The 27,874-nt window shown below is 50.4% G+C and overlaps 1 protein-coding gene across 5 annotated transcripts in view; it reads right to left on the bottom strand.

Moving 5' to 3' along the window:
* Window positions 1–2,564: 2,564 nt before the first annotated feature.
* Window positions 2,565–27,874, bottom strand: part of BEST3 (bestrophin 3) — a 38,607-nt gene continuing 13,297 nt past the window's right edge. For all 5 annotated transcript variants that reach the window (XM_041754012.1, XM_041754013.1, XM_041754014.1 and 2 more), the window contains 6 exons: window positions 23,324–23,478; window positions 21,985–22,062; window positions 21,740–21,892; window positions 18,226–18,306; window positions 16,572–16,723; window positions 2,565–5,358 (listed from right to left, as the gene is read on the bottom strand). In XM_041754012.1, coding sequence (XP_041609946.1) covers window positions 4,446–5,358; window positions 16,572–16,723; window positions 18,226–18,306; window positions 21,740–21,892; window positions 21,985–22,062; window positions 23,324–23,478 — 1,532 coding nt within the window. In that variant the 3' untranslated portion in view covers window positions 2,565–4,445. The remainder of the gene's footprint in view (window positions 5,359–16,571; window positions 16,724–18,225; window positions 18,307–21,739; window positions 21,893–21,984; window positions 22,063–23,323; window positions 23,479–27,874) is intronic.

Raw genomic sequence — 27,874 nt, 5'->3', positions numbered from 1 at the left:
AGAGGCTCTGAGAAGGTGGTTCCAGGCCACCATCTGGCCAAACCTACCCGTGGCAAAGAGGCTGGGGCCTATTTCCTGAATTAATTCAGAAACAAAACAACAGGACACAAAGCTAGAGCCCTCGGCCCGGGTTAACTGAGTAATTAGGGCCAACGTGGTTGTCGTGCCTCTACTTTCCTGGGAAGTTGCTTCCGTCTTTCATTGGCCTTTGCTGAGACCTGCTGGGCAGAGGTGTGAAGGGGGGTTGGAAACAGGTGGTGTTTGCTGGGGTCACCTGTCTCGAGCTGTGCCAGGCGGCTGGGACCCTTCTCCTGGGTTTTGTATGACTCGCATTGAGAGGACAAGCCTGGCATCCTCGAAATGCTTCTTTTGACTCAGTGGCCATTTCGGTGGGAACGACTGTCCTAAATGTTAGGGCTCACAGAGCTAAGGAAAGGAGAACGTGTTTGAAGGGACTGAGGCTCTCCATGAGATAGCGGCGTGAGATGACGTGAGGGAAAGCCTTGCTTGTCGCTGTTAACCCCGGCACTTCAGAAACTGTTGTGGGTCATGCACGTGATGAGTTGAGGGAAGGGCGCGTGGAATCAGATCCGAATCTGACTCTTGGGAGGGTTTTTTTTTTTTTTTTAAAGATTTCATTTATTTATCCATGAGAGACACACAGAGGGAGGCAGAGACACAGGCAGAGGGAGAAGCAGGTTCCATGCAGGGAGCCCGATGCGGGACTTGATTCCAGGACCCCGGGGTCATGCCCTGGGCCGAAGGCAGGGGCTCAACCGCTGAGCCATCCAGGTGCCCCTAGTTAGGAGCTTTTACGGTTGTGGTGTTTATTCCAAAATTACCTGGTAGAGGAGCAGGTGTGGGGAGAGTAGGTGCCCTAAGGTCCTCTAACTTCAACCCAGGGGTGCTAAATCCTCTAGGATTACAGTGAGAAGGACAGGGGCAGTTAATTGTTTGCAAGTTCCCCACTGTGATTACGGGGATGGGTGCGTCTACTGGGCCGGGGAGGCACTGTCACTGTGGGGGTGAGGCCCGGGCTTTGTAGGGTGAAGGAAAGATAGAAATGCCTGAGACAGGAAGATGGGAGAGACCCAGGGAAGCGTATGAAAGGAAAAAAAAATAGGGACGCCTGGGGGCCTCAACGATTGAACATCTGCCTTTGGCTCAGGTCTTGATCCCCGGAGTTCTGGGATCGAGTCCCGCATCACACTCACCGCAAGGAGCCCGCTTCTCCCTCTGCCTCTCTCTGTGTCTCTCATGAATAAATAAAATCTTGAAAAGCAAAGAGGAGAAATACACTTCTCTAAGAGTTCCTTCTAGTGAGAAGCTGAGGGGTTTATTTAGGATTTAGTTGGTATGTAAAACTGCAACCACCTCCCCAGCAGTAACGACTTTTACTTCTCTTTGTTCCCAAGGTTCTAAGACTGTACAGATCCCACAATTTCTCCCTTGCCAGCACGCGGACGTTCCAGGGTCCTGGGTCCCCAGGCCCCGCCTGCCCCCTCCGCTGCTCACAGGGGCCCAGGTGCAGGAAGGGCCCGCTCCCCAGGGGAGGCAGAGTCAGAGGACGAGCCTCCGGGGTGCTCGGTGCGGCTGCCCGAGCTCAAGGCTCAGGGCTAGGGGGTACCTGGAGGCAAGAAGAGGAGAACGCGGCTGGAGGGGGAGACGCTGAAAGACAGGATGTGGGAGTCTTTAAATACCAGGTAAATTTTACATTTCTCCATTTAAAATGTTTCCGGGGCAGCCCGGGTGGCTCAGCGGTTTAGCTTGGTCTTCAGCCCAGGGTGTGACCCCCGAGTCTGGGGATCGAGTCCCATTCGGGCTCCCTGCATGGAGCCTGCTTCTCCCTCTCTCTGGGTCTCTGCCTCTCTCTCTCTGTGTCTTTTATGAATAAGTAAATAAAATCTTTAATAGAATAAAAAAAAGTGCTTTCAGTGGCGGTGGGCCCCGAAGTACAGGGACAGTGGGAGGGCAGAGAGCAGCCTTCTTCGGTGTGGTGTGTGAGAGGGCTGGTCACCCCCAAATCCTTGGACGACGGAGCCGTTCACGGGCCCTCCGCTTGGCTGAGCTGCGGGCGGGCATCAGGCACAGCCAGCTCCAGGGGCAGGAGAGGGCAGCCGGGGCCTGGGCCTCATGGCCCTCCCGGGCCAGGGGCTGGGGGTCGGGGTGGCATCTAAGGTGCAGCTGGGGCTGCCGTGGGGTGGACCCAGCGGCCAGCTGATCATTCATGCGGGGGCTGGAAGTTTCTGGCGTGGGCAGTGGCTCACTCGCATTTATGGCTGATCCCAACCACGTGGGGCTGAGAGAGTCACTGTTCAGTGTCCGGTGCAAGGAGGGAATGGGAGGCCCCTCAGAGTCTGATGAAACATTGAGGCAACTAAGTAATTCTCTGGACAAAGGAATTACGAACAAAAATTGATTATATTTTGAAAGCAGCTGCGTAGAAACGTATTTGAATTTGAGCGACAGGTAAAGCCAGAGAGAGGAGACTAGAGGGGCTTGAGTGGAGACAGCCAAGTACAGGAGCCTCCGGGCGGGGGGCGGGGGGGGGGGCTGACTCAGCTGTGCGGCATCAGGGTGCGACCACACAGTCTCTACCTAATGCTTTGGGAGCTTCGGTCCCTCCCCAGGTGCTGCCACTCTGGACCCCACAGACAACCATCCGCATGCAGTATTTCTTCCAGTATTTCCCAGCTACCGTCCCTGTCCCGGCTGCCGCGCAGCGTGCGTGGCCCAGCTGGGCACCGTGTCTTGTAAAGATGTGCTGATTGTGGCCCTGCGTGTTGGGAGAGGTGGGGGACGAGGAAGAGGGACGGGTCCTGCTGACTTCTCTACCGTCAGGGGAACGAAGGGGACCGCGTGGGCCTCCCGGGTATACTCAGGGCCCTGCCCTGGGCTCTGTGCTGAGTGCAAGGTCGGCCTGAGAGTCTCTCCCCCTCCCTCTACCCCTCGCTCCTCTCTCATAAATGAATGAATAAATAAAATCCTTTTTTTTTTTTTTTTCTTAAGACCAGCAGGGAGGACTCAGGGCCTGCCAAGGCTGGAGACGCTCAGGCCTGGCTTCCTTGGGGCATCCTCCAGTTTGTGGGCACACGGCTGCAGGGTCGGGGCCTTCCCCGTGGCACAACTCGGGGAGGGAGGGAGGGCCCGGGGTAAGAAGGTGGTTCTCGAGGCGGGTGGACCCAGCTCTGGACCCGAGCTCCACCACCTTCTGGCTGTGTGACTGTAAGTCACAGCACCTCACTTTTCCAAAGGCCCTACTTTCCTCATCTTGAAAGTGGCGAGAACGGTGCCCTGGCCCATGGGGTCCTGGGGGGATGAGTGAGCTTCTCCGTGAACCGCACACGTGCCTGCTTGGGCCCATGAGCACTCGATAAACGGTAGCGATTGGAGTCACTTTATTTAAGTCCCGCGTGGTGATGATAGAGGTGGCAAGAGCCGCCCTCCTGGGACATGGCCTCTGTGCACAAAGTCGGGGCCCTGACCCACCACTGCCCCAACAGCTCCTTGGAGGGAGCTGGTCCCTGTCCTGTCCCTGTCGTGCAGTCCCAGACCCCCTTCACCTCCCAGCTCCAATGTCTGACCCCACACCAACAACCTGGCAGCCGCGGTAACCGGTCCTTGTTGTGACACGACTGGGATTTCTGCTCAGGAGTCCGAGTGAAACACACTCTGGCCTTGTTATTCTTTGGTTCCCTGGCATTCGGTTAGGCAGGTTCCTTGTCCTCTTGGCTTCTGATGTCTCCAGGGTTCGAGACCAGGGGGTGGATGGAGAAAGGATGGCGATGTCTGCCATCAGCGCTCCCAGGCCCCTTCCCGCGGGAGGCCTGGGGGTGTCAGGCTGGACCTGCGGACACCCGCGATTGCCCCGTGGGAGTTTGCAAACTGTGGCGGGAAGTAAGCAGCGGGGAACACGAGTACCACCTGGCAGGTGGAGTCGAAGCGGGAGACCAGGGGGTGAGAGGATAGAAAAAAACAGAGAAAAAGAAACTGAAGGGAGACGACAGTTGTGACGCTGATGAAGCTTAAGAATCAGGAAGTGGTGATAGTTCTAAAAGGTGCTATTGGTTAGAAAGCCTCAAAGAGTGGCTGTTAGGAAGGGGCAACGCGTCTCCCTCTCTATGACTGAGGAGCGGGAGGAAAGAGAAAAAGTGGGGAGGAGAGCGTCCTCTGTCTCCCTCTAGGCCAAACTGGGGGGCCGGGCTGTGGTCTACATGGCCCCTTCCAAATCTACAGCTGTCTGAGCTGCAAGTCACGCGGACACTATTGGGACTCCTTGGTTGAGCCATGCCTCCGGGGGGAGGGTCGCCTGGCAAGGCGCCACGTGCACGTGTTTGGGGTTCCCGGTTCTAGCAGCCCATCCCATGGGTCAGCTCTGTAACGCACTGACCGGTCCCCACGTGTATGTCCTGGAACTGAGGCTGAACTCCGGGGAAGGCGAGAGCCTAGGGCTGGAACTGGGTTCTGGGCCTTTCCGGGAGCCCCTCGGGTGATGCCCCCCCAGCTTGCTCGTTGTCAAAGTCGATGATGTCCGTTTCCTTGGCGTCCAGGCTTTCGATGAAGTGGGGCACGTCGGGGGAGGCGCGGGAGCCCCCCGTGGCCTTGACTCCGCGGGTCTCCGATAACGCCTCGGTGGCAAGTGAGAGGACGGGCTCGGAGCTGGGGGGCTTGGGGCCGTGGCCCGCGGGGGCGGCCTGGCTGGACACGGGGAGGCTCCACCGTTTGGGGAACCTGTCATCGCTCGGGTCTTTGCCAGAGGCAGACATGAGGATGCTCCTTTGGTCTCTGGCTGGAGTCGCTGGGGGCCCCGGGTCCCCAGGAGGGGGGGTCCCTGTCCCTGTGGGGAACGGATCCCAGGCCCCGGGCGCCTGCTGCCGGCCAGTCCCGCTCGGCTCAACCCCCGTAAAGTCCGCGCTCTGGAGGGAGGCCGTGGAGCCCAGTGCCTCGGGCCCTGTGACCAGCACCTCGGGGAGCTGCGGCATCTTGCTGGGGGACACCCGCACGCTGGCCTGCGGGCTCAGGCTCTGCGGGGTGCTGGCTTCCCTGATGGTGGACAGCTCCCCCAGGCTGCAGTGCAGCGGGGCGCCCCCTGGGGAGCAGGGCTGCCGGGCGCCCGTGGCGCGGCGCGGGCCCGTCGGGGGCACCTCCAGCAGGTCCCCGGCCGGGCTGGCGTCGCCGCTGGACGGCAAGAACATGGAGCTGTCGCTGGCCTGCCGGCCGTAGCTCCTCCTCCTGGGACCGGCCGGGTGCTCGTGGGCGCTCAGGAACCTCTTGACCCTCCTGATCACCGAGCGGCGCTGGCCGTGCTTCTCGAAGCTCCAGAGCCACTCGTCGCCGGGGAGCTCGGTCGCCGACAGCCTGAAACACAGACACGGTGCAGCCCCGGCGGTTCCGGAGGCTTGCGTCACAGGGCCAGGAGGGAGGGGATCGAGGGTCCCAGCCCCTGGGGCCCGGGCCCTTTCATAAACTGTTAACGATTATTGGGGACCCCGAAGAGGTTTCTTTCTGTGGGTTACACCTATTGCTATTTACTGTATTAGAAATAGTGCAGGGATGTTCAACGACAACCACGGCCCACACATGCAGGATGTGCACGCACATAGCCCGTGGGTTAAGTGATGACCTCTCACGTGGCACGTGACAGGCCCACTGCATACTCGGGAAAGAAAGAGGGTGAAAAAGGTAAAAATCCTTTTAGTGTTGTTACAAAGATAGCTTTGATCTGGAGGACTTCAGTCTGGGCGGGGAGGTGGGGGGGGGGGGTCGTCTTGGTTTTCAGGGATTTCCAGCGGGTCCCGGACCGCACTTTGACAATCACCCATCTAGAGATGCGGACGTTAAGACAAAAGAAAAGAAAACAAAACAAAAAGAAAGAAAACAAAAGGCACGATGTGTGTTCCTTCTCCCTCATGACCGATGACCAGGAACTCAGGCCGTGAACTGAGGGTCCGTAAAACCCCCCCAGAGCAACGGATCGAAGCCGAATTCAAGGTTGTTCGAAGCTGAATTCAAGGTCGTGCAAAAAGCAGCTGCCATTCACTTAAGTTTACTTAAGTGCCTCCCACGTATCACCTCCCTGAATTATCACATTCATCTGGTGACCAGGTACTATTAGGATTTTCACTTTACAGATGAAGAAACTGAGGCCCAGGGAGATTCCTGAAGGCCGCAGTGTAGCCCGTGGGGCCAGAACTCAGAAATCTGACTCCAAAGCCTTTGTTCTTTTGATTATTATTATTATTATTGTTTTTTTAAAGCCTTTGCTCTTAATGCCTTTTATACGAAGTCTGCTACCTGGTGTCAGGCGCCAGGTAGAGATTCCTGAGTAGGACAGTCCCTGCCACTCCCCTGGGGCTAAGGAAGGAGAAGGGTGAACCCTGTGGACAATCCTCTCCGTGGAGGGGGGCCTGTGGCCTCCAGCGTGGCCGGCTCCCCCTGCTGAAGTGTGCTGGCTTTGGTAATGTTGACCTGTCAACATCTGAGGCGACGACAACCCACCTTGCCCTTTGGACTCTTCTCCTGCAAGGCGGAGATAAATAAAACGGGTGGCGGTGTCGGTGGCGGGTGGCAGCGGGACAGCAGTGAGGCCTGCAGGCCGCGCAGGTGCCTGCTAGCTCTGGGCCGTTAGGGTCCTACTGAGGTTAGAGAGGAGCCACTTCCTTAAACTGCAAGTGCTCCCAGGGCTCTGGGAGCCAAGGTCACCTGTCCACCGTTGGGGAGGACACCCGTGGGGATGACACACTTGTGGGCCACCGCTGCTGGAGGGGAAGAGGCCGGAACAGAGGGTGCTGGGGTACCCCGAAGGTGCAGAGTGAGTGGCTACGGGAGGGTGGCGGCTTGAGGTGGCCAACGGGCCTCCGACCTCAACCTGGGGCTGCTAAGCTGAAGCCCTGGCAGGGCCCTCGGCTGTCCCCCGCACCCATGACCCCCCCGCCAGCTGTGACTGTTATACTCTGGCTTGGGCAGTGCAGGCCCCAACCTCAGCACCACCCCCTCCGGACCCCAGGGACTTCGTGGGTCCTGCCTCCAGACACCGGGGCAGCCGCAAGCTCCTCGTTCACGGCTGTCGCCCCGCTCCACCGCCCTGGGAATTGGGGTGCACCGGGCAAGCTCACTGTCTAGGGCGAGCCTCTGGCCTGCATTTGCTGCGATCTTGACTTTTTCTTTGGGATTTGTCTTCCTTGACTCTTTCTAAACCACACACCCGTGTTAAGAGTGATACAATCCTCCAGGAAACGTGTTTGTACTATCCTTTGTGGCCCTTTGGGCAGCCCTAAGGGTTGGTAAACCCCAAGGACAAAATGCCCTCCCTGTGCATTGATGTGATGGATGCGTAGACCCGATGGGGGTGAGAGGGTTCAGTCCCTGTGCCACAGAGGAGAGAAAACCAGCCCCGTTGCAGAGAGCAAGCTGAAAAAAGGGCAAGGCTCTGGCTGATTGATTAGTGATCAATAAGCTTCTGGCTTATTGATTCCCCACTGGACACATGAGGCAGGGCTGCCAATGAGAGCCCACCGCACCTTCCTGCCTCGTGAGCCTGTGCTGCGGACGTGGAGATTTACCCACTTACCCAGCTAAATCCATTGAGCACCTGCTGCGAATAAATTCGCTGCCTCAGCTCTGCATAGCACAGTGTAAAAGGAGGGAGAAGGCATGTCCCTGAGCAGCTACATTTGGGGCAAAGTAAGTCTTTGGGGCAGCTATGGACTATCTTTGTGAGTGGAGGGCGGAACTAGACTCGTGCTATTTGGTAGTGCAAGGTGGGCAAGCCACAGGTCGGGCAACTTTGAGGACCCCTGTCATCCCTGGGAAGGCTTTGGGGTTAGGAACACGGCGTGGGAACTTCCCATGCCTGTTGGTGAGAAAGACCCATGAGCAGGTCCTTGGGGGAATGCTTGGCGGCCTCGCTCTGGGGGCCCGAGGTGGGGAAGGAAGCCCTCCCTTCGCCTGTTGGTGCCATCAAAGAGCAGTAGCGAGGAACCTGGCGACCTTTCATCCAAATATTTCCAAGAGGGGACGTCCGTTCCCCGTATAGGATCCCCAGCTCCTTTCTCCCATAGTCAGGCTTCCCAACGCGACAGCGGAAACCGTGGTCTAAGAACAAAATGGTTTGAAGCTGAGAGTACACGGAAGCCAGCACTGGTGGCCAAGTCCTCCATCCTCCTGGACCTCAAGCCTTGGGACGATGAGACAGACATGGCCCAGCTGGAGGCCTGCGTGTGCTCCACCCAGTTAGACGGGCTGGCCTGGGGGGCTCCACGCTGGTGGCGGTGGGCTATGGCATCCGCAAGCTGCAGATCCAGTGTGTGGTGGGCGACGACAAGGTGGGGACAGACCTGCTGGAGGAGGAGGAGATCACCAGGATTGAGGAGCACGTGCAGAGTGTGGACATGGCTGCTTTCAACGAGATCTGAGCCCCAGCCCTGGCCCTGGGTGTGTGAGGCTCTGTAGCCAGTAAATACAGATTTCCAAAAAAAAAAAAAAAAAAAATCAGAGATTCTTCAGGTCCCAGTGGGGAGGCTTGGATGTACCTTTTAGGTCCTTTTAGACCTTCGTCTCTTCCTCATTTGGTTTTTCCAAGTGTATAGGGTCAGGACAGTTCTGAGGCCCCAATACAGCACGGCTTAGAAGGCCTCGAAACACTCACAGCAGAAACATTATACGTTGAGGGTAATCGCACTTGGTATATTGCTGCATGTTAGAGAAGGTCGGATGAGGGCTTAGGTTCCGGGACTCGTTGGGCAGGTAATCAGAGCCCCGAGGACGCTTGTGGAAAGGGCCATGGAGACATTAGTGTCCAGAAGATGGAATTTGAGAATTGCCTCTGTGGTGAGGAGCATGATTTATTTTGGGAGCTTCGCAGAACCAGGATTCCTGCTGGGTGGCCTGCGGGGACCCCCTTACCCTCCCTGTGACTCGAGAAGCTATGGCCACGGTGCTCCCTGCACCCGCCCCGCAGGTTCACGAGGAGACCCAGGGCGGACGAGCTTCGAAGGGTGCACGGCACGGAAAGGACTGTGCACAACTGGCAGGTTCCCGGAGGGGACCTCCGAGGCACTGCGGCCTTGTCACACCTGCTGGAGGGAACGAGAGTGTCTGCCCGAAGGTCACTCCCTTTTTTCCTCCAAGAGAGGACACCCCAGAGGGGAGGACGCAGCAGTCATTTCACGGGTAGCCGGGGGCTCAGAGTCCTTGGACAGGAAGCAGGAGGCCGGGAGACACTGGGTCCTCCTGGAGAAGGAGGTGGGACCCCCCGGGGGGTTCCCCTGCCCTTGCAGACGTTGCCAAATCCTGCAGCAGCCCTGAGTGCACAACTGTAAAGCATCCATACGGAAGCCACGAGGGGAAGGGGGCTGGTCCCAAAGGGGTGGAGGTGGTGGTGGTGGGGGACACAAAGAAGAGGTTCCGGGAAGCCCGGCAGGCCGCTGGGTGCAGGCCGAGCCTGGGGGGGCGCCTGTGCTTCTCCTGCAGGTCACCCCGCAGCTGCCAGCATGGGATGTGCTCTTGCCTCAATCTCAGCTGTTGAAAAGACCAACAACTCACATTTTCAAAATACCCGTGGAGCGCCCGGGACAGGGTCAGTCCCACCGGGTCCCCTGCCAGGGACAGACCTCTGGGGCCACCAGCGGCCGTGGTTCTATTAAGGACTCGAGAAAAATGCTCGGGCTGCTTGTCCCCTCCTGCTGCCGTAGGAGAGGCAGGGGATGGGGCTGCTGGAGGCGACAGCGACCCTCGGAAGCCTTGGGCCGAATGACTCAGAAAGACCAAAGCAGCCCTGAGGACTCAGGACGCTTGACGCAGGTTTTGTCCAACAAGTGTGTGTTTGCTTTAACAAACCTCGCGTGCGCGGTCGTGTAAATACGCGCTTCAGAAGACGGAAGGATGAGCGTGGAGGATGCTTGCCTTTCTGTCTTGGGGCCGCTTGTGTGTTTTCTTACCCCCCAGGTTTACTGACCTCTGAGGGACGTAGAACATTTGGAAGCTCAACGGGCTCAGGCTGAAGACCTGATGCACCTGCGCGTCGCGCAGCCTTAGCCAACGTCCTCACCTCGTGCGGTCGTCGTTTTTGTGGCTGTGGCTGCATCACGTTTAAAGTGGTCATTTGACAACTTGAATTCAACGGATTTTGGGTCATGTCAACAGGATGTCAATGAGGAATTTGGGGACTTGATGTCTGCTATGGTGAGTTCCACTTCTCACGGTGGATTTGTTGTCTCCAAACGGCTCAGAGCCTGCCAGCTGCCTTGGTGGGAGCTGATGATGATTCGCCAGAAAAGTCTATCAGAGCCGGAGCAGCACGCGGGGAGGGGTGCGTATTCGTGGCAATGCAAAATGCCCTCTCCCGACCCATGAGAGGCCAGGCCTGGCATTAATGACCTTCTGTGCCACAGAACCTTGTCAAAGCGGGAGCCCAGGACTTATGGGAAAGGCCAGTCCCACACTGAGCTGGGAGGTGCGGGGCCACGCGGGGAGGGAAATTGGGTGGACGGAGGTTGTGTCCACCCAGCGCTGCTCCCATCTCCCTTGCTGGGGGCGCAGTTTCCAGAGGTGGAGCGTCGTGGGAGGCCTGCGGAGCCCGGGGAGGTGACACTCAGCTGGCCACGCTCTCCTGCTTCTCTGCCGGCTCGGCGCAAGGCTTGCCCACGCCACAATAGGTTGTGGTCCAAAGCAGGGTTTCAAAAAATAGAAAACAACAACAGAAACCAAAGTGGGGTTTCACTTGGTGAGAAGTCCCCACGTTTTTCTACTGCTGTATTCTATGAGTTTTGCTAGAAAAGGAAAATTAAGTCCTCTATCCCTCTCACGTCTTTGAGAAGGTGGAAACTGAGTGCCAGTGGTGAACCTATGCCGACACGTCAAAGAATCCTCAGGAAGTTTCTAAAATTACCGACGTGATGCACCTTCCTCTCCTTGGGAGACTCCATCTCTCCTTCCTTTCTGGTGCATTAAGTGAAAATCAATGTTCCCAGAACACATTTTCGTTGAAGTTAGTGATTCAGAAATTGAGATATTTTTGGTCGTATACAACCAAGCATGCAATAGTGACTGTGTATTTTTTAGTAAAGCTAAAATATTTGAATATAGTCAGCTAAGAAAGGATTACGGACTAAAACACCCACCTAGAAGTGTACTTAACCACAATTTAATAAAGTTTTAGCTTCTTAAATGTATATTTTGGTATATTCAGACCTGTATCACTAAGAATACTTTTTTTTTTCACTAAGAATACTCTGTGCTGGATAATCCTAGTGCTTCGCACACTCGGACATACGTACACTTGCAAAAAAGTAATTGTGTTATCTCTACACATTCTTAGAACCTTGGGAATAAAGACAGAGAAGTAAAAGTCGTTACTTCTGGGGAGATGGTTGCAGTTTTACATACCAACTAAATCCTAAATAAACCCCTCAGCTCCTCACGAGAAGGAACTCTTAGAGAAGTTTGTGTATTTCTCCTCTTTTCTTTCCATGATTTTATTTATTTATCCATGAGGGACACACAGAGAGAGGCAGAGACACAGGCAGAGGGAGAAGCAGGCTCCCTGCAGGGAGCCCCATGTAGGACTTGATCCCGGGACCCCGGGGTCACACCCTGAGCCAAAGGCAGATGCTCAACTGCTGAGCCCCCTGGCGTCCCTATTTCTCCTCGCTTCTAAGTGCATCCTGAGCTGACTTCATAGACCCAGGACCTAAGGTCACTGTGAACGTGAGGCAGTGGTGACCTGTCTGAATCCTGGCAGAAAGCCCACGGCAGCAGCATTCTTCATGGGCGCTGCAGCCAGCCCCTCAGGGCTCACAGGCTGAGCGCAAGCACAGGCCCATGCTACACAGTCAAATGATCCATTTCATAAGCAGCTCCAGCCTCTCTCCTCCAGGATTTGGGATCCTCCAGCTGTTATGGATAGGTATCGCATTAGGGTTTTCCCAATGCCTTTAAGGGATTATTGCTTCTTTACTCGTGGTGGTTTTGAGTTTCAAGACAGGATTAAAGGGAGTTATGAGACATCAGGTCTTTAATTTCCATGGGTTCCATTCTGCAGGGACTTATAAATTTGTGCTAATGGATAATTCCAAGTATTCAAAAAAGAATTAGGATTTTGGAGTGACTCATGGTGGTATAATGTGAAAAGCATCGTTCCTCCCGCTAGTGGCAGGCTAGGCCTGGATCTTATTTTTCGTAGGTTGTAAAAGGAAATTTATTTTCAGCAACGCTGGCTTGAGTGTAAGCATTCTAGGTTTGTTCTGGTAAAGCTCGGTTTATTGGGCATAAGTGTTTAGTAGTGCCCAGGGAAGACCCATTTGCATTTCAGGGCTTGGGCGTGTTTTCCTTATATGTATCTCGTAGACAATTCTTCCTACGGTCGTTTGAGGGTGTTCTCTTCAATTTGATTAATGGTGTCTCCATGGACAAGATAATGACAAGATGCCTAAATTAAGACAGCAGATCACCGCAATGTATCCTTTAAATATCTTATAATTTTATATGTCAACTCTACTTCAATAATGCTGAAATTAAAAAAAAAAAACCTGGTACTCCAAATACACTATCATTTCTTGCTGTTTTGGCTCATATTGGCTTGGAATTTACCCTCTGCTGAATCCCCTTATTCCTCTCTGTGTGCTAGCTCCTAATTTATTCTTAAAGATGCACATTAGACTTCTCAGCTCCTAGGCTGGTTGAAGTGTGTCCCTTCATTGTGTTCCCATAAGACCGAGTATTTCTCTATTGCTTAGTTTACCACACCAGATCATAACATTTCTCTTCATTATGTCTGTGAGCTTATGAGGTATTTGGTTTTGATTTTGGTTTTTCATCTCTACGTAGCATTTGGCATAGAACCCACCATATACCAGGCCCCGAAAGCATATTTTGCCTGAATAAATGGATGAGTTCATTCCCTATGTCAAGATACAATGAAAATCATGATATTGGAAATTTGTACTTGAGATTTAAAAAAATGGGGAAAAGTTTACTTTATTTCGCTAGTGCACAGTTGGTAAATGTGTAGAAAATAGAGCAATATTTTCAACATGTTCTTGAATACAGAGAAGGGAGGAATTGTCTCTAAGGAATTTCCTTTTTTATGTGGAAATGAGCAGTGTGCTGAATGTGAAGAAAACTAGGAGGCAGAGTGATTTCTCAGGTTGCCCCTGGATAGTACTTTTGCTCAGTTATTGAAGGGCATCACCTTGATTTTTAGAATTTCTGGGTCATGGGAGTTGTGATCATAAGCTTGAAACACTGATCTGAAAAGATAAGGGAAATTTGATTTTGAATTACATATGCTGGGAACATACATCCTAAATAGAGTAAGAAAATAAAAGACTCATCCAGGAAATGATTTTATGTGCACTTCGAGCAGCCAACACTTGTCTGAAATGTTTGCAGCCATACCATTTTGGCACCTGGTCTTTATTCACATGCAAAGAGCTCATTGGCTCAGTCATCATCAATAAAATCACCTGTGCTACAATAATCCTTACTTTTCCCTTTCCCTTTCCCTGAGCCTCAGTCAGTTGGCTCTTTGATATTGACCCTGTATTCGGTGAGTGAATAATACAGTGCCTGGGGAATTATCTTTTGTGATTTTAGAGGACATCTACTGCTTTGTCAGCCTAATGAACCCATTCGTCCTTTCCTGGTAATAGCACTCTCATTTTCCTAAGACATCATCTACTCCGTATGGTTGGTTGGGGCTGACTACACCATTGGTCCAAAGATGGACACGTGAACCAGCCTTGGCTCATCAAAACGTCATGTCTCCCTGTTGATAGTGATTGGTTCAAGAATGGGTATGTTAGCCAAGTCTAGCCAATTAATTCATTAGTTTAAAGAGTTGGAAAAGAGATATACTCTTTCCATAGGATTTGCTGAGAAGATAGGCTGTAGGCCTAAAGCTTCTGGCTGCCATCTTGCCATCTCGCCATCTTGCCATTGGGAGGGAAGAGCCTGCCTGAAGACTGAGCCAGTGGAGAGAAAAGCCGAACAGAGACACAGGGCAATAGTGAGTCCCTGGCGACATTCTTTGAGCCTCTGGATCCAGCCAGACCCAAAGCAAGGCTAGTCTCCAGATGTGGCCCAAGAAACCCCTTTTTGCTTATGCTAGCTGGAGTTGGTTTTCATCACGGGCAACCAGAAACAACTTGTCTACTAGCACAGTCCTGGAAAGAATCGACAGTGATGGATCAAAGAGGGCATTTCTGTGAATTCTCCAAAAGCCTGTGTCCCTAGAGCGACTCTTCCTGGGTTGTGAGGCTCCCCTTGAATGGTCCTCACTCATACAGGAAATCAAGATCAAGTGAGCTTTTGCCCAATTGTTTTTCTGATCAGCTGGTTCTAGAGGAGTCCAGTTAATGCCGCCCCGATGGACGCTGGCCTTTGCCTGTACCTGTTCCCATCGTGCCAGCAAATGGGCGGTCTTAATTTGAAGAATTCTGACACTTTGCTGCATTCTTAAAGATCCTATCTCCTAATTTTCTCTCCCGCATTTTATTTTGTGTCCTGGAGTTCCCAGAACTAGCTTAATACAAAAAATAACTTAGACTTGTTTCATCTTTCTACACCTTACTCTGACATCCATAAGAGATTTACACAAGCCAACAATGGCAATGCTCCATGGTTCCACCTGGAGTGTTTTTATGTTTACAATCTCTAATCTTCTCGATACTTATCTTGGGGTAGCTCTTTTCTTTGAGGTCTTGTGAATTCCTAATCTGAGTTTCTATATTTAGAAATAGGAGAAATACAGATTTTAATACTTCCTAAAGAACCTGGACACACAAGACTGTAAAATTATAACGATTGGGATGAATGTGCAGATCAAGATAAAAATCTTGAGACCAGAAAAAAAAAAAAACATTTTAACCGTTCTGCAAAAACAATTAAATGGACAATAGAAATGAAACCCACAGGCTCTTACGGCCTAAATAGCGTCATCGCAACGATTTCCCAGTCGCTACCCAATGTGCTGGTTTCTTTTCTCTTACAAATTAGGTCTTAAAATAATTTGTATTAATCAGTGATGGGAATGGAGTGATCCAAAAAGAAACTCACAGAAGAACATCTGTTAATTTTCAAAATCCAGAAAGTCTTCAAAATCCCTGACAGTGCCCCTGCGGGATGTATTACAAAATGCTGAGAAGTGCAAACGACAGTGAATTGCTATTGATGGAGACTGAGCAACCAACCGGGGAAGGGATGAGCACCCCGGGCTGGAGGAAGTGCTGGACCGCAGAGTCTAGGCTTAGCAGGTCCTCTCAAGCAGGCAAGCCTGGCAGGGGGTGTGGGGTGTGGGAAGAGGTGGGGGGGAGGGGGGAGGTGGGGGAGGTGGGGTTGGGGGGGTAGGGGGGTGGGGAGTGCGACCCCCTCCAGGGTGTGCTTTGAGGGCAACACTGCAAATCTCTCAGCTCCTAAATCCTCTCATCATTTGGCACAACACCTGAAATTCTACTTGTCACGTTTCCCTTTGGATCTCGAAAGGCTTTCAGCCTCAGAGGCCTCTTTGGAGGAGAAGTGCCACAAACCATTGTGAGTTAGGATTAAGAGACATTCAGCCAAGGGTAAAGCCTTGTAGGAGCAGCGTTGATGCTCCATGTCCTGATGGTGGGGAGAGAGGAGGGTTGACTGCTGGGGGGGACAGGAAAGGATCCCAGGTGGCACTACAGGAGGGAACCCGTCTCACGAATCTGCCAAGAGCTGGCCTCAAAGACTAGCAAACATAGTTTTGCCAAAAGTCATAAGGAAAATCCTGCAAAAGTGTTTTGTGCTTTTTCTACAATTTTTAGAGGGGTTTCTTCTGATTTTTCTAAATTTGTCCACAGTCGTCTCTTTAAGTTACTTGGAAACTGTGACATCTGCCTTCAGCAAACATACTTAAACTTCCCCCACATTCACACATTTCTCCAAAATCAAATACATTATCAGATTTAATAAAATTATTCCAGAACTGTGCATGATTTCCTTCAGGCCGCAGCCCATTTATTTAAAGCTAAGTACACAGGGACAGATTGTTATGGTAAAACTGTAGAACAGAGACTGACTTGTCTACCAAACATAGTTGAATTAAATCTTAGAGAAAACTTTTGATAAAACTTATCTCATTCCTTAAGATTTGCTTGTCTCCATGCGGTCTAACCCAGTGCCTGCACGTGCTATACGCTCAATAAATACTTGTTAAAAATATACTTAGTTTTGATAGTCATGATTAAATGACTCTATAATCGAATAGCTAAACTACTTTTCAAATTGGAAGGAAAAAAGGGGATACTTTCATAATGATTAGGAAAGTTTTCCGTGGCATAAAAACAAAATAAAGTGCAAAGTATCCCCAAATACACACACACACACACACACACAAGCACACATGCCACATTTAAACCAGAAACTATAGTCTTTTCACTCTCAAACTTGGGCATATTAATTATATCTGAACATTTGAAAAGGCTAGCCTTCTAAGATATTAATCATTGAGAGTTATCGTGAAAGTAAACTCAAGATTGGGGCATAAAAAGATCAGAACAGAGTCCTACTTATTTTCCAAACATTGATGATTTTTTAAAAAATGCACTTACCCCATTTCGACTGTTGACCCCAGGAATGAGGGTATGCAGTAGTCAGCAGCTGCCAGGGTATAAGGCGGTCGAGCAGCAGAATCATCCCAGTAAATGTCCTTCTTCATCTTGGGTAAGCTCATGTGCATTTCATCCACAGCCAAAAGAGAGACCTAAAATCATCATTTTACTGTTAGACGAATTTGGATATGAATTGTATAAAGAAAGAGGGGCCCCTTGGGCAGGGGGTGGATGGGATTTGCAGTAGGATAGAACAGTCTGCAAGAGTAAAAATACAAATGTCTATTGTTCATATTTGCTCTAACCAGGGCTGCCACGGAGAGTTGTACATGTTGTATACTGCACAAGAGGGCTTGGCAATGGAGGTGACAGCACTTGGCTATAAAACTGCCCAGACTTGGTTTAGCAACCACTGGCCCGGAGTGGACCTGGCTACATTTTGCCTAGAGGCAGGAGTGACACCTTCTACTTCCTTCCTCAAAGTCCCCGTGTTGTCTAATGTCTGTCCCGACTGCAACCTCATCGTCCCAGATCTTACAGGAGTCAGGGATTCTCAATATCCCATTCCGTTGATTCCATAAACACACTTGATATCATTTCTTACGTGCCCTGACTTTTTGTTTGTTTGGGGGGAAGCACATCGGCAAGTCTCCGCTTCTTGGGCTGTAGAGTGGTCTCCCTTCTTGACCTTGACATGCTGATTGGTGAATAAATGATTACTCTTCTGCAAATCCAATTTCTACAAAGAGCGAGCGGCCTAGCCATTATGCTCCCTCCCTGGTAGACTGAGTTGGGGGAGGTTTGGGGCCACGGCCTCGGGAGCTGTGTGTTGAGACCCTCTGGACTGAGTGTGTGGCCAAACCCGGTATAAACTGGCGATCCTGGCAGCGGGCATGGAGATCCTGGCGGGCGGCTGCCCAAGAAAGGCCTGGAAGTTCCCTTGCCTACCTGACCTGCCACCCACCAGTCTGGGTGGCCTGTCCCTGAGTTCCCTCTCTGCCAGCTCTCCATGTATGGGGCCAGTTTGTGAACCAACTGGTGAAACGTGTGAGACCGGTTAGGAGCTGGGTAAAACATGAAATTCTTTCCCAGCCTGTGGGGGAAGAGAATGGTCTCAGGAGAGAGTCCTGCCTGAAAGGAAAATTCTCTCATGCTGGTTCCTCATGGAAAACCTCTCTGGGGCAATGCTTTGGGGTCAGGGTCCTGGGGTCTGTTCAGTTCAGTGCAGGGAGATGTGAGATAGGGGCTTGTGTGGCCCATGCTCCCGGTGGCCCGCAGGCCCCTGCAGGACAGGCAACTGGGGACGCCGGCCAGATCACGCCTGGCTGCCCTCCACGCCCCTGCTAGCCTCCCATGGGCGGCCACAGAGAACAGATGACAGACTGAGTGCGAATATCGCCCTGCAGTAAGATGGAAGAGGCTGTGTCAAGCTAATAAAGAAACAAAGAATACGGGCTTGAAATTCTCTTTAAAAGGGGCTACATTTCCCTGCAACTGAGACCCAGGACCTGGGAGGTTCCAGAAGGACGTGAGACAACACAGTGCAAAGCCAAGCCTCTTCTGTTTGCAGCTAAAGCTCTCAGGTGCGTTCGCAACACAAGCGGTTCATTATTAAATTATTAATGCTTGTACAGGAGAGAGAAGCTGCTCTAACCTGCAGGTTTCTGTCAATGCACCAGTTGGTTTCAAAATCATCATCGTCTTCTCCAAAAGGGTTGATGAGCTGCTCGGCCACCTGTAGTCGAGGACAGAGAATGAGTCAGTCGTGATGCTCATGAAGACTGAGTGCGGGCCGGAGGGGGCGAAGGTGGTGCCCTTTGCCACGTTCATAATGTGAGCCCAGGGGGGAGTGGGTTACCCCACGGACACGGATGCTTATCCGCAGGCGAGGCCCTAGGCTCAGGCTCCAGTGAGGCACCTGCCGGGGCCTGCTCTCCCGTAGGTCTGGCATACAGACCCCCTCCAGGGGAAGCCCTGTGCCATTAGAGCCCAGCAAGTGACGTTCAGGTTCAAATCGAACCGGTGCGGGCTAAGGGGCATGACAAGGTGCAAGGTGCTGGGCATGTCCAGGCTCCGGGCCTGCGATCTTCGGGAAACTACAAGCACCCAGGGGATGAGCCGAAATGCGACCACGGGGAATGTACGACAGCGAAGAAAGAGTTAAAGCGCGATTAAAGAAAATAATACAAGGCTTATCCACAATTCCTGGATGTAACCACGAAATGCAGGAGTCGGAGAGCTAGAGAGTCACAAAGCTGGAGTTTGCCTCACTTTGTTCTACGCTAAAGGGTTTGCTATTGTCTGGTGAGTCAGTTTTCCCACTGGGAAAAGCTTAGGTAGCTTCTTTTTTTTTAAATTTAATTTAATTAATTTATTATTTTTTTAAGGTAGCTTCTTAGCGCATTTTTTCCACATATTTTCTAATAGTTGATCAACAGGACACGAGCTTACCACGTTCTGGAATTGGGTAGCCTTGTTGAGAGATTTATATGCCAAATAGGACTCCCCTGTTATTCTCCTTTTGAAATAATCCCTTTGAGGGGTGCCTGGGCTCAGCTGGTTGAGCATCGACTCTTGGTTTCGGCTCAGGTCATGATCTTGTGGTCATGAGATCGGGCCCCACATGGGGCTCTGCGCTCAGCACAGAGTCTGCTTAGGATTCTCTCTCTCCCTCGAAGTCCTTCTGTCCCTCCCCACTGCTCACAGTCTCCCTCCCTCCCTCTCTCTCTCTCTCTCAAATAAATAAATCTTTTAAAAAGTAAATAATCCCTTTGATTTTAATTATTTTGTGTGTGTGTGAGAGAGAGAAAGAGAGCAAGATTTTACATTGGGTCTAGATGGGAAAAACAAGTGTACAAAATAAGGACGCCATTGATTGCTTGAGTTTCTATATTCTCAGGCTTTGTGGTAGAAAGTCTACATATTTAATTTTTAGGATTTAAGTCTAACCACTAACCACTTAGAGCAGTTGCTCTCAACCTTGGATGAAGAACCAAATCACCTGGGGAGCTTTAAAAGTGTGCGGTCCCTCCCTCAGAGATTCTGATTTACTGGGTGAAGCTCCAGGAGGCTTGAGTGCGAGGCTGGAGTTGAGGAGCACCCCCGTGGAGAGGTGCATCTCCCTTAGTCTAAGGGACAAACCTGGGCAGACCCTGAGTCCCGGGCAAGGCAGCCTCACAGCTTGTCCACATCCAAGCCCTTCACTGTAACGTCCAGGGCCTAGCCACCCTTTCTTGCCTGGGGTTTTTCCTTAAATGGGCCACTGGATAGGCCCTAAAAATATTTTTGTGATATCCAGGATTTCACTTTGATGGGGTCAGTCCTGCATATAGGATTAGAGTCTATACTTACCTCCCCAAGTGATACATTTCTGGATGGACTCTCTGAAAAAATATCCTTCACTTTCTTGGACGCTCTCATTTCCAGCAAATAACTAATATACTGTTTATAATATTAAAATGGTTCTTTTACACTTTGAAAAAAAATTTGTAAATATTAGAATGGGCAAGATAGAATAGTTGCTTGGAAAGTGAGAGATAATCCGCCGGGTGGGAAAATACTCTCCTTTTAGGGTCGTCTATCTCTTAAAGGAGCTAAGATTGTATTTTCATATTTTCCCTTTCAAAATATTTTATAAAGAAAAATAATGTTAATATTTTAGAGCTCAACTCAGGGGACAAGACCATGAATGACCAGAAATATTGAGCATTTGGCCAGCGTGGTGATTTTCTGTTTATAAGGCTAGAGTCTAGTTTTTTCCCTCTAATGGGAGATGAGAGCTATTAGTCTCTCTTGCTATTTCTCTGTCTTAAGTGGGTAAAAATAATCGAGAATCACCGTCACCGGCTGCCAATGTCTTTGCCATTTATAAAGGACGTCCCTTAAAAGCTTCTTGAAAGGCCAACATGTTTACTTTTCTTGGTTAAGAGTCAAACCGATGAAAGTCAAGACAATGTTGTGGAGAATTTTGCCACAGCCTGGAAGGCCGCCCCAGAGCACAGCCCCATGTGGCTGGCTGGAAGGTCAAACGTTTGAAAATTGGATTTTTTTCAAGTCATCCTCAAACTGTCATTAGATTTTGATTACCTTCATGGAGCCCTTGTCTTGGCGTGTGTGCACTTCTCTTTAGGAAGTTCACAGAAGCGATGGAGGACTCAGGTTTTGGGGCACCCAGGGAGGGGTGGGGGGCACCTGGAGATGCTGGGGACCTGTCCTTCTTGTGCTCTGACCTGTTTTTCATTTCCCGGCAAACCAAATGTCGTCAGAAATCCTGGTGTTTCTGGTTTTGATTCTGATGAATCATCTTCGGAGTCTCAGTTCTGGTTTTGAAAGTGGGTTGCATTTAATGTGACACAGCTGGTGGGATTTCAGAGACTCGTAGCTAACCTCAGAGTTAAGCAGAACCAAGATAATAATATAATACGGGGCGCCTGGGGCAGGGGGCTCAGTCGGGTGAACGGCGGCCTCAGGCTCAGGTCAGGATCCCAGGGTCCCAGGATCGAGCCCCACGTCGGGCTCCCTGCTCAACGGGACGTCTGCCTCGGCTGCCCCCAGCCCCCCAGCTTGTGATCTCTGTCTCTCTCTCCCTGTCTCTCTCTCAAATAAATAAATAAATAAAATCTTGAAAAAACAATAATATAATACTAATGCTTAAGTCTAATATACAAGGCTTATTTTTTTTTTAAGATTTTATTTATTTGAGAGACAGAGCAGGAACCTGATGCAGGGCTCGATCCCAGGACCCCGGGATCATGACCTGAGCCGAAGGCGGCTGCTTCACTGACTGAGCCTCCTCAGGCGCCCCCCAACGCATCTTAGTCTCTCCCTTTTACTCTGCCTCGTTGCCTATTGTGGCATAAAATATCAAGGCAGTTACAGTTATTACTTTAATTACATTATTTTAATCCTCACGCAAGCACACAAGGACTTAAAACATCAGTGGCCATAAAAGTGTGTTCTTGCAATCTCTTGGCTTCATGCTGTAACACGGCGCTCACCACGGCTCTTGAATCCCTAGTTTAACAGTAATGACCTCCCTGGGCGCTTAACTGTTACCTCTACCTGTGACCAGCTCATGCAGAGTGACTCGGCCAAGGCCCGTCGCCGAGTGTAGAGCCTGATGGAGGTTGCGGACCGGGCCTTGGGCACCAAGACCATGGCCTACCTACCTTGAGCCATCCTGCGTAGAAGAAGAACTGTAGGAGGGTGAAGATTGGAATGTAAAGATCCAAGTCGTGCCCCGCGTAGCCTTTGGTGGGATCCAGAAACTGGCGTCCGATCAAGCAGGCGAAGAAGAACGTGTAGACGGCCAGCGTGACAACCTGCAGTGGAGACAAGCCCGAGTGAGGGCCTGGCCCCCCAGGCACCCGGGTGCACAGGTAGCAAGGAGAACCACGTGCAAGGTGTGTGATACCTGGGTGTAAACCAGTGGAATCCCGACCCAGTCGTAGCCAAATAAAAGGCTGCACCAAGAGCGGTATTTGTTCATCTCCTACGCCAGAAACAGATAAAACACGGTTTACTAAAATGATGGGGGTGCCAGTGAATTCTTCCTGGGGTTTGTCACCGTGTCTTCTATGAATTTGTCTGTGGAGAGGCAGAGACAGACTCTGGAAGGCTGGTAGTCGGTTCTGAAGGCGAGTCCAGGGGCAAAATTCGGAAAATGACAATCAGCATCTTCAGCAACGCAAAAAAGGTTGACGACGGTTGGACATTTTTTAAAATATTAAAGTAAATCTGGACTTTATGGAACTATCCCCTACTCTGCTAAAGCCACAATTTCCAACGTGTATACTGGCCCCAGGTTGTGATGGGAAGGCTCGGGTTAATAGGTTAAATAAGTCATTTCTACCCATTTTGGTACATTTTTGTGGAGAGCCCACTTTTGTTTGTTTCTCTACTTCTTTGGAAAACACGCTTGCTATAGATTTTAGAAAAAAAAGTTTTACATCCTGCACCCACCCCCCAAAATGAGGACTTACTGTTATTCTTGAGACAACCCTTATATTGATAGGAAATTTCTCTGTTGGGAGCAGAAAGGACTCGAACCCATTGATTCTTCCTTCGTCGCGCCTAAGTTACTACGCAAGACTGGGCAAGAGAGTTCACGCTAGATCGGGCGTTGTTTTTCTGTGATTCGCTCCCTTGGCCTAGTTCAGGCAGGAGGTTGTCACGTATCAAACGTTTGAAAATTGGATTTTTTCAAGTCCTCCTCGATGCCTTGAAAGATACGACATATCTTTCCGGCCCTTCCATAAATGTGTTTCTCAGATGAACTCAGGGGTTATTTCGTTTAATGAAACCATAATCTTGTTTCCTGGCGTACCTGACAAGTTGGCTTTACCTCAGGAAATTCCAGATGGGGAGAGCTGACCGGGGGGGTTTATCTTTACTCCAGAGTTTTATTCCAGGACCTGAGAGCCAGGGATGGTGACTAGGCCGTGTGGGCACCAGATCGTTCCGAACTCCTGGCAGCTCCTGCTAATCAGTGAAGGGACACTTTCCTACAGAGCCTCGTACGAGGCTGATTCCGTTTGGCCAGAGGTCCTACGCAACCACTACCGGTCCACCTGACTTCAAACCTGTGCATCATCCCTGTTCCGCACGTTGAGGGTTCTGATACTAGCCCCGTCTTCCCGGTTCCTTTGGAACCAGAAATGGACGAAGCAGACTTGTCCTGTCTGACCTGTGATGTCCAGACCCCTGTCGGTGTCTGACTGGCATCTTATACCGATGTCTTGCGACATACTCACAGTCATCAACGATTGCAGATCAACGCTGTCTCTGATTCTACCCTCCTTCCGGGCTTTAGCTGCAAGATTTCCAAACCAGATGAATGGGACCCAATATTTCAGGTGAGGAGATTTGAGATGGTCAAATAATTTTCTTTCATCAGCTGTCATAAACCCTTGAGCACAAAATAAGAGTAGCGCAATTATGCAGAATGAGTTTAGCACTGATGCCATGCGTATTTTCGGGGTTGCTACATGAGCATACAGTGGGGGTCAATTAAAAATAGATAAAATGAAAAAAAAATAGATAAAATGAAAAAAAAATAGATAAAATGAAGGTTGTTGCCCTCAAGTAGCTTATACTTGTTTTTTTAATAATAAATTTATTTTTTATTAAGTAGCTTATACTTGTATTAGAGATAAGGAACGTGTGTGGGGGTGCACATGCAAGTTAGGTAACAGTAATACATAAGGCAAGGCCTGTTGGCAATCCCTCATAGGGTGGCCAGGAGGAAGTAAGCTGACATTAAATGGGGACTAGAACATCTGGGGAGGGACACCCAGGGGCCCTAGTGGGTGGGCATCCGCCTTTGGCTCAGATCACTATCCTGGGGTCCCGGGATCGAGTCCCGCATCGTGCTCCCTGCATGGAGCCTGCTTCTCCCTCTGCCTGTGTCTCTGCCTCTCTCTCTCTGGGTCTCTCATGAATAAATAAATAAATAATCTTAAAAAAAATAACATCTGGGGAAGGTTTCCTTTTTAGGTTCGGGTTGATTCATCTAAAATTGAGAGAAAGAATACTTAGAAATATTAGGATTCAAAGAACAAAAGGTGTCACCTTTGCATTTAGTGCAAACTCTAATAAGTTTGCACTAAATGCAAAGCACTGAGTGTAGCGCGGAAAGCACGGATCACGTACTTCTCCCAACCCTCACTCCCTTCTGGGTCCTGGCTCGGCGGGTCCCGTGGAGCCTCCCGTATGCTCTCTCCTCCTTCCCTGGGGGTTTCTCCCTTTCAAAGCTCCGCCAACAGGGCCCCTGTCACCTGACATCATAGCGATGTCCTACATAAAGTTTTCTCCTGCCAAGAGCATCTGGAAGGGCGAAGCGCATGCAAAGTGCACGGTGCCCGCAGCAAGTCATGGCAGGATGAAGCGTTACAATCCTTGTGTGTGTGTGTGTGGGGGGGTGCATATGACCTGGCTTGTCTGAGCCTGGGGTGACCGGTCGTGGGTGTCCCAGGTGGGAAAGAGAGATGATGACCTCTGCCTCCCCGGGATGCCACGGACCAGGCCCAGTGGGGACCCTCACTCAGCACAGACTCAGTCCTCGGTAGGCCCCCCGCTACCACGTTAACTGCTCACCCCACCTCCCAAGCTGCACGCCACGGCAGAGAAGAGATGGGAACCGGGGGGCAGGAGAAAGAGAGCAGCAGGTTCATTTAATTGACATTTACTGAGCATCTACTATGTGCCAAGGCTTGTTCACACAAATACGTACTTTTAGAAAATTAAGTTTTTTTGGGGGGAAGGGGCAGAGGGACAGAGAGAGGGTCTCAAGCAGACTCCCCAGGTGGGGTCCCCCTACCCTGAGGTCACGACCTGAGCCAAGATCAGGGGCTGATACTTAACCCATTGAGCCCCTCAGGAGCTCCTCGAGTATGTACTTTAAACCTTTGCGGTTTACACTGGACTATTTTTATTTATTTATTTAAGATTTTTAAAATTTATTCGTGAGAGACATGCAGAGAGAGAGAGAAGCAGGCTCCATGCAGGAAGCCCGACGCGGGACTTGATCCCAGGTCTCCAAGATCACGCCCCAGGCTGAAGGTGGCACCAAACCGCTGAGCCACCCGGGCTGCCCCTATTTTATTTTTTTTAAAGTTTGATTGAATCATTCAAATGGTATAGAAATCCAAAAGAATAATAATAAGAAAAGTCAGTCTCATTTTCCCAGCCACACGTTTTCCTCCCTGAAGGAATCACTGAGACCAGTTTCCTGCGTATCTTTCAGGGGAAACATCACACGGGCTTAAGTTTTAGGAGCACAAGTGACTTTATACCACATATGGATCTGACATTGTTCCTATTTTCTGGTTGTATCTTGGAGACCCTTTTTTGTTAATACACACAGAGCAGCACCATTGTTCCCAATGCCTGCCTCTTAGTTAATCATATACAATTTTTTATGTACATAGTCCTCTTTTGAATAGACATTTGTTTTTAATTTTTTTGCTGTTAAAAATAACGATGCCATGATGACCCTTGTACCTATTCCCTTGACCATTTCGGTGGACTTTGCAATATTAATTATGATTTAATACCTGTAATTTAATACATGTTTTCTGAACTAAAGCTTTTTTTTTTCTAAAACTGAGGTTAGACGTTAATTTTGAATTAACTTTTGAGTATTGGGAATTTGATTATTATGATGTTCTAACACATTCATTTTTATTTGGTTTTTTAAAGATTTTGTTGGTTTGAGAGAGACAGAGATTGTGAGAGAAAGAGAGAGAGAGAGAGAGAGAGAGCGCACCAGAAGAGGGAAGGGGGAGGGTCAGAGGTGGAGAAACAGACTCCCCGCTGAGTGGGGAGCTGGGCTGGGGGCTGGATCCTGCGACCCTGGGATCACGGCCTGAGCCAAAGGCAAACGCTTAACTGACTGAGCCACCCAGGGGCCCCAATTCTAACACATTCCGATGAAAATCAACTTGTGACCCGATGTCACACAGTTTATATCCTTAACTACCTGCCATCAGTTTCCGGATCTAATTATTCTGCTTTAAGTATCCCCCCTTCTCGCCACGTAGACTGAGCTTAATTTCACAGGCGCTACCATAACGGAAACAGAGTTACAGGAGGAGTGAGACGAGCTCATTTTGAGAGTCACCGATTCATGGAGCTTTGGGGATCCTAGATCTAGGCCAGTGTTTTTGAGAACAAGGTCCCCCGTACGGGTCCCTGAGTCTCGTGTGACCCGCATGACATGGAGAGAGGGCTAGGCGCCACCCTCACCTACTGAGCCAGACCCAGTGGGGCTGGGGTTCTCAGCGAAGGCCTGCACCTCAGCGTCTCCTGTGGGTGCTTTTCGAAAATACCTTGGCCTCGTCCCCAGAGATTCTGACTCAGTGGGTCTGGAGTGAGTCCGGGGGTCAGCAGTCGTTGGACTCGTCCTGAGTGATCCAGTGGAGTTGGGCCAGGCAGTGACACGTGTGCCACGCTCTGCGGGCAATTCGGACACACGGCAAGGTTTGAGAATCACTGCCCGCCCCAGGAAGGCTCTCTTTATTCAGTATGTGAAGCACACAGAGTATCAACTACAAAACCACTATTTACCATTTTAGATAATGCTCAGGTTATTTATATTAGCCTCGAAGGGTCCTGCGCACGGCCGGGGAGTTGGGCTTCTCTGGTTGGCAAGAACAACAACGAACCCCGATCCTCTCTTCTCATTTCTCAGTGCATCTCAAAGTGGTTGCATGATCCAGATTATCTGCTTTATTTCTTTTTCTCTCTTTCTTTTTCAAGACTTACAGAGCACGATGAGGCCTCTTACAAGAAGTTAACAGACCTGACCTGGGACACCTGGGTGGCTCGGTGGTTAAGCACCTGCCTTTGGCTCAGGGCGTGATCCTGGAATCCCGGGATTGAGTCCCACATCGGGCTCCCTGCGTGGAGCCTGCTTCTCCCTCTGCCTGTGTCTCTGCCTCTCTCTGTGTCTCTCATGAATAAATAAATAAGATTTAAAAAATTAAAAAAAAAAAACCCCTCTCATTAAAAAAAAAAAGACATGACCTGTCTTGGTTCTGTACTTAAAGATTCATGGCAGTAGTTCAACCTTTACCTGGAGGCCTATTTTCAGACATTTCATATCAATTGGCTGGCGGTTATATTTTTGGGATTTATACCGCAGTTTCCAAAAATTACCCCATTTCTATACTGGCTGCAATCTCTGTCCTCTAACCAAAGAATAAATTTACCTCTGGTTATTTTTTATTCAGGAGGAGGGATCATATTGTGCTGGCAAGCTCTTTCTTGGCTTCTTAGTAGAACGCAAATATGCAGACTGAGGGGTTACCCAGGGTGTGCACTAAAGCCAGGGTCAGCGCTTTCCCAGGTAGCACACCCACCACTTGGAAGGGGCCGTGTGGAGCAAGGAAAGCTGATGATTTTTAGCCTGGAGGTGTGAGTACTTTGCTAGGCTCTGCGAAGGACGCGTGACAAACCAGACTTTGATGTGTCCTCCAAGAGTGCACGGACATGGTGATTTTTGCTGTGACCCCCCGCCCCAATGTGTGTGTGGGGGTCACACACATTATCTGAACTAACCCTGTCTTTGGAGATCAAGTCATTGGTCAACTACAAGGAAACCTATAGATGCTTGGTTAAATCAGTTGCCATGGAACGCCGTGCTTGTTTGTTATGGAATGGAATGGAAATGGAAATGGAAATGGAAATGGAAATGGAATGCTCTCCTTATCAGTACTTGAGGCCACTGTAACCAGAGGGATGATCTTCAGAACAGGGTCATTATCCTCATCTCTAGGACTAGGTGAGCCCCCGGCACGGATTCG

Source organism: Vulpes lagopus, chromosome 5 (genome assembly GCF_018345385.1).
Source record: "Vulpes lagopus strain Blue_001 chromosome 5, ASM1834538v1, whole genome shotgun sequence".
NCBI classification, from domain to species: domain Eukaryota; kingdom Metazoa; phylum Chordata; class Mammalia; order Carnivora; family Canidae; genus Vulpes; species Vulpes lagopus.
Note: the sequence above shows the minus strand (reverse complement) of the source record. Positions and strands in the feature narration are given on the sequence as shown.